General features: G+C 32.0%; 1 protein-coding gene across 4 annotated transcripts in view; it reads left to right on the forward strand.

Moving 5' to 3' along the window:
* Positions 1 to 1,306: 1,306 nt before the first annotated feature.
* The window catches only part of LOC117173513 (translation factor GUF1 homolog, mitochondrial), an 81,644-nt gene continuing 78,540 nt past the window's right edge, over positions 1,307 to 4,410 (forward strand). For 3 of the 4 annotated variants that reach the window (XM_033362138.1, XM_033362139.1, XM_033362141.1), the window contains exon 1: positions 1,307 to 1,535. In XM_033362138.1, the coding sequence (XP_033218029.1) occupies positions 1,441 to 1,535 (95 nt within the window). In that variant the 5' untranslated portion in view covers positions 1,307 to 1,440. The remainder of the gene's footprint in view (positions 1,536 to 4,410) is intronic. The other variant, XM_033362140.1, reaches the window with a different exon arrangement.

The following is a 4,410-nucleotide window of genomic DNA, read 5'->3' on the forward strand; positions in this document are numbered from 1 at the left end:
TGTTTTTTTCAATTTTCTTTATGTTGAGTATGGACGGTTAACGAATAACAATTGTTTATTCAATAAAATACCATTTTTTTACAGTATTTACTACTTGAAATGATTAAATATTATGTTTCTTTCGGAAAATACGATTGTAAAAATATTTTTAAGAAGTAAGTGTTTAAACAATTAAAAAACGCTTAACATGTTCTTCCTATACATTACAGAGTCAAAAAATAAATGAACGTATTCTTTTTTATATTCTTTTCCAAGGTCATCGGAAAAAATTGCTTGAGCAAATAATAATTTCACAAGCAAATAGAAATTTGTTCAACATTAGACGAAATGTCTCAGAGTTAGTGTAATTATTCATTAAAAAATAGAATAGGGTTCCAATTTAAGATAAAAGTAGACATCTCTGGCTTAATTTTTATAAATTTTGAAAATAAAAAAGAATCAATTGTTTAAATAATTACATGACGTTTTTGAAAAACTTAAATACTTCAAGTCATGACCAAATATTACATTTCATCCAGGAAATAGATTATTTAAAAAATATTTGGGAATAAATAATTGTTTAAGTAAGTTAAATTTCTTTAAATAATTAACAATTGTTTAGAAAGTTATGGGAAATATTGGAATAGTCCATTAGTGATTATTTGTATGAAAGAAGATGACAGAAATTGTCGTTCCTTCCTTTAAATTCTTCAATTTTTTGATTCCTTAATACTCTTCTGTTAAATTTTGCGAACTCGATTAAAAGGACTATGTTTGCTCTTTTTTTTATTATACTTCAATACAAAACTCTAGTTCTAAAAATTGTTTATTTACACGTTAAACTCTTTATAACTTAACCACATGTGTTTTCAAAATCTCGCCGCGTAAGGCTTGAGATTTGTTGGTTACGATGCACATCGAACATGTATTTCATTGTCATCTACAGTCTCTTTTTTCCTATCTTAGAATGATTTATGTATTTTAATTCGGATTGTGTGCAAAAATGAATAAGAAAAGTATTTAATTACTTTTAATTAGTAATTTATTCATACATATGTTGAGTTTTACCGCATTTTTTGAAAGTCGGCCGTCTTGCAAACGTAACTTACAGAAGTTTTCTACTGTTTTTGACGTTTGTTATGGCGCTTTCACACGATTGCAGTTCAGTAGTTTGCATGCAAAAAGTCCCTAAGAGTTAAACAGATAATCACTGTATATTATATTATCTATCTCTTTCACTCTTGCAAACTTTCTGCATGCGATCTGCTGTACTGCAATCGTATGAAAGCGCCCTTACTCGTACTCTAGTTACGCGTAACTGACCAACCCTGGTCAGGGGTATTGTTTCTAGTTTTTAGGTTAATGCCGGAATGGAATACTCTGACGGAATGGAACACAAATTTATTGCAAGAACAATTTGTACATATTAACTAGTTTTAATTTTAATATTTCGATGCAATCATGTCCATAAATATAGTTTTGTACAATATAATCAATTTTCGCGTGAAACGTACGTTATGTAATATCAATGTGTTACAAAAGCTACAGAGTCAAAGGTAAGAATAGTAAGATGCTATATTATTGCTCGCATAATACTGATACAGTGTTGTTTAATTTTCATAAATTAGGATACAAACGGTTTATTTGAAAAAGATTGGAACTGTCTACATGTACCAACAAAATCTGATTATTTGTGCCAAAATTTCGGTATCGTACCCTACTAAAAAAAGGCAGGAATCGTTCCTATTGAAGATGTTGACGTCGGAAACTAAGTAGGAAACGACGTTAAAAATGAAAAAAAGCGTTTTTTTTAATATGAAAATAGCCCGTCGCTATCCCGGTGGCGGAGGGAGTGTGCGCCCCTGTCAACAACTACGTATATACCGACATCGTAAACTGTTCATGGAACGACGTCGGAACCCTGCCGGAACGAGTAGACGGGATTGCACGTATCAGGCCAGCAGCGTATCCTTCCCGTCTACTGGCTCCGGCAGGGTTCCGACGTCGTTCCATGAACAGTTAGGGATGAATTCCACTTGTTTGCATGCGATTGAAAATAAATGAATTTATGCTGAAAGTAAGGGGTTCAATCATTAGATAACGAGAGTGCCTGTAGGAAAGCTGATAAAATCTCGAGTTAGGGGAAAAATTTGCTCGAGTTTATTAAACGGTTTGGTCGGAGTTGTGTTTTGATTTTCTCTTATCAATGACAGATTTCCTATCGGATTACAAATATCACATAAAGTATTTCAATACTCTTCTTTTTTGAAAAAGAAATACTAAGATATCTAGAAAAATGATTGTGTTGATTAAGTCAGTAATATTATATTTATACGATTTATTATTTTTGTAAACTTAATGCTGGTTGTGAGATTTTGAGGTTAGAAAGTTTAAATATCCCATAATATTGATGGAGTATATTGTATTTTAATTTGAATTACATGAAGTATATTTTGTGGAAAAATATTGTTTAAACAAATTTGAGGCTTCTGAAAATAAGTAATAATTTATTACTTCAACGAGTGGTGAATAATTGAAAATAAATTTATGTGACTTAAAGATAATGCAGTAATATTTTTGTAAAGAAAAATAATTTTAGAAAAAATTTTTTTGGAATAAATGAGATTTGTTTAAACAATGAAACATGCATTAAACAATGGTGGTCAATATTTTACTGAAGAAATATCAATAATTATTATTTTGAAAAATTTAGAAAAAAATATTTAAACAAATTCAATTTGTTTAAATGATTGAAAATTAATAAATCAATGTTGATAAATATTTCACTAGATAAAAATACGATTGGTATTTTGTTGTCCTAAGTATCTATGATAGTAAATTTACAAAATAGCAATATTTATCAAAAGGAAAATTTTAAGCAAACCTACATGTCATTATGTGTAGTTGAATTTTTCACAGTGAGTGTCCCGTATCTTATTTGTAATTCATAAATATTTTTAACATAAAGAAAAATGTTAGTAAATATATTTGTTATTTAATAAACACTTGTAACTTAACGTCGTCTTGGGGAGAAATAACTGATGCTAGTCTGATAACGCTGCATAGAATTTGGCTTATTCCATTTACATTCACTTCTGCACCCTTACCACATGAATTACTGCTAAACTTTTTCCCTTATTCAATGCTTCAGGATAAAAATCGATAGAATTAATTATAGCTTAACATCCTGTTCTAATTAAAATTTACATAATCCGCTTGTTGACATTCTACCGGCATTTTTTATGGTTATGTTCATAACCAAAACCGAAACTAGAAGGGGGTTAGCTGGAATGAAAAGACAATTTTTTCACTAAATATTTTTGCAAGAAAGTTTCCTCTATTATTTAGTTTCGTTTTGAAAAATGTTACATGCGTTTTCAAAGTAATCATCTATTTATTTATTATATGTAAAAAAAATGCACACGTGCTAACATGTTTAAATTTCAAATTCCGATCCCCAAGGAATTTCAGGCTTTGGCCGCCGGCGGCGCTGCCTGTTATATCCGGTTAATATCAAGGTCATGTCCGTACCCAATAGTATCCATATAGTATCCCTTCCGTATCATAAAAAAACAGCAAGGTTGCCATTCAACTTGTTGCAATTCGGATTCTGCGTTAACCCGTTAACTGAAGGGGGGGGGGGTTGATTTGACTCAGGCCTACATACGAGGTGTGTTCAAAAAATAAGGTGACTTTATGGTTTTCTAAAAAAATATTCATTTATTCCTCAATATGTATGTTGTCCCCTTCAAACTAATCCCCCTCAGATATAATACACTTGTACCAACGCTTTTTCCAATCATCGAAGCACTTCTGATAATCATTTTGTGGTATAGCCTTGAGTTCTGTCAGCGATGCAGTTTTTATCTCATCAATCGTTGAAAATCGATGTGCTGGGACGTCCAGGGCGAGGTTCGTCTTCGACATCCTCTCGGCGTTCTTGGAACAGCTTGTACCACTTATACACATTTTTCTTACACAGAGCAGACTTACCGTATGCAACTGTCAATATTTCAAGAGTTTTAGAGCACTGGATTAAATTTTTCACACAAAATTTAATGCAAACTCTTTGCCTCTGCCAGAAAAGCAACACGAGATATATAGTCAAAACTGTCAACATCTGATCGTGACGAGTATACCAACACAACAAAACAAAAAATTTAAAACCTGAATGTACGTAGCCCGCGAAAATTGAAAAGTCACGTTACTTTTTGAACACACCTCGTATATATGGAATTGAAGCTTCTAATGTGTCCCCTAAGGGTATACATTTTTCTTCAACCTTCTTCTTTATTCCTTTACACACCCCCTACACACTTGGTGGTAGAAGAGGGACCCACAGTTTAAGGTGGATTCCGAACCACCAAGAGCAACAGCTTTAAGTACTTAGAGAAAAACCTTTTTCTCTAGAGGTACCGGTCCCACGACTCT

This window comes from Belonocnema kinseyi, chromosome 5 (genome assembly GCF_010883055.1).
Source record: "Belonocnema kinseyi isolate 2016_QV_RU_SX_M_011 chromosome 5, B_treatae_v1, whole genome shotgun sequence".
In the NCBI taxonomy this organism is placed as follows: domain Eukaryota; kingdom Metazoa; phylum Arthropoda; class Insecta; order Hymenoptera; family Cynipidae; genus Belonocnema; species Belonocnema kinseyi.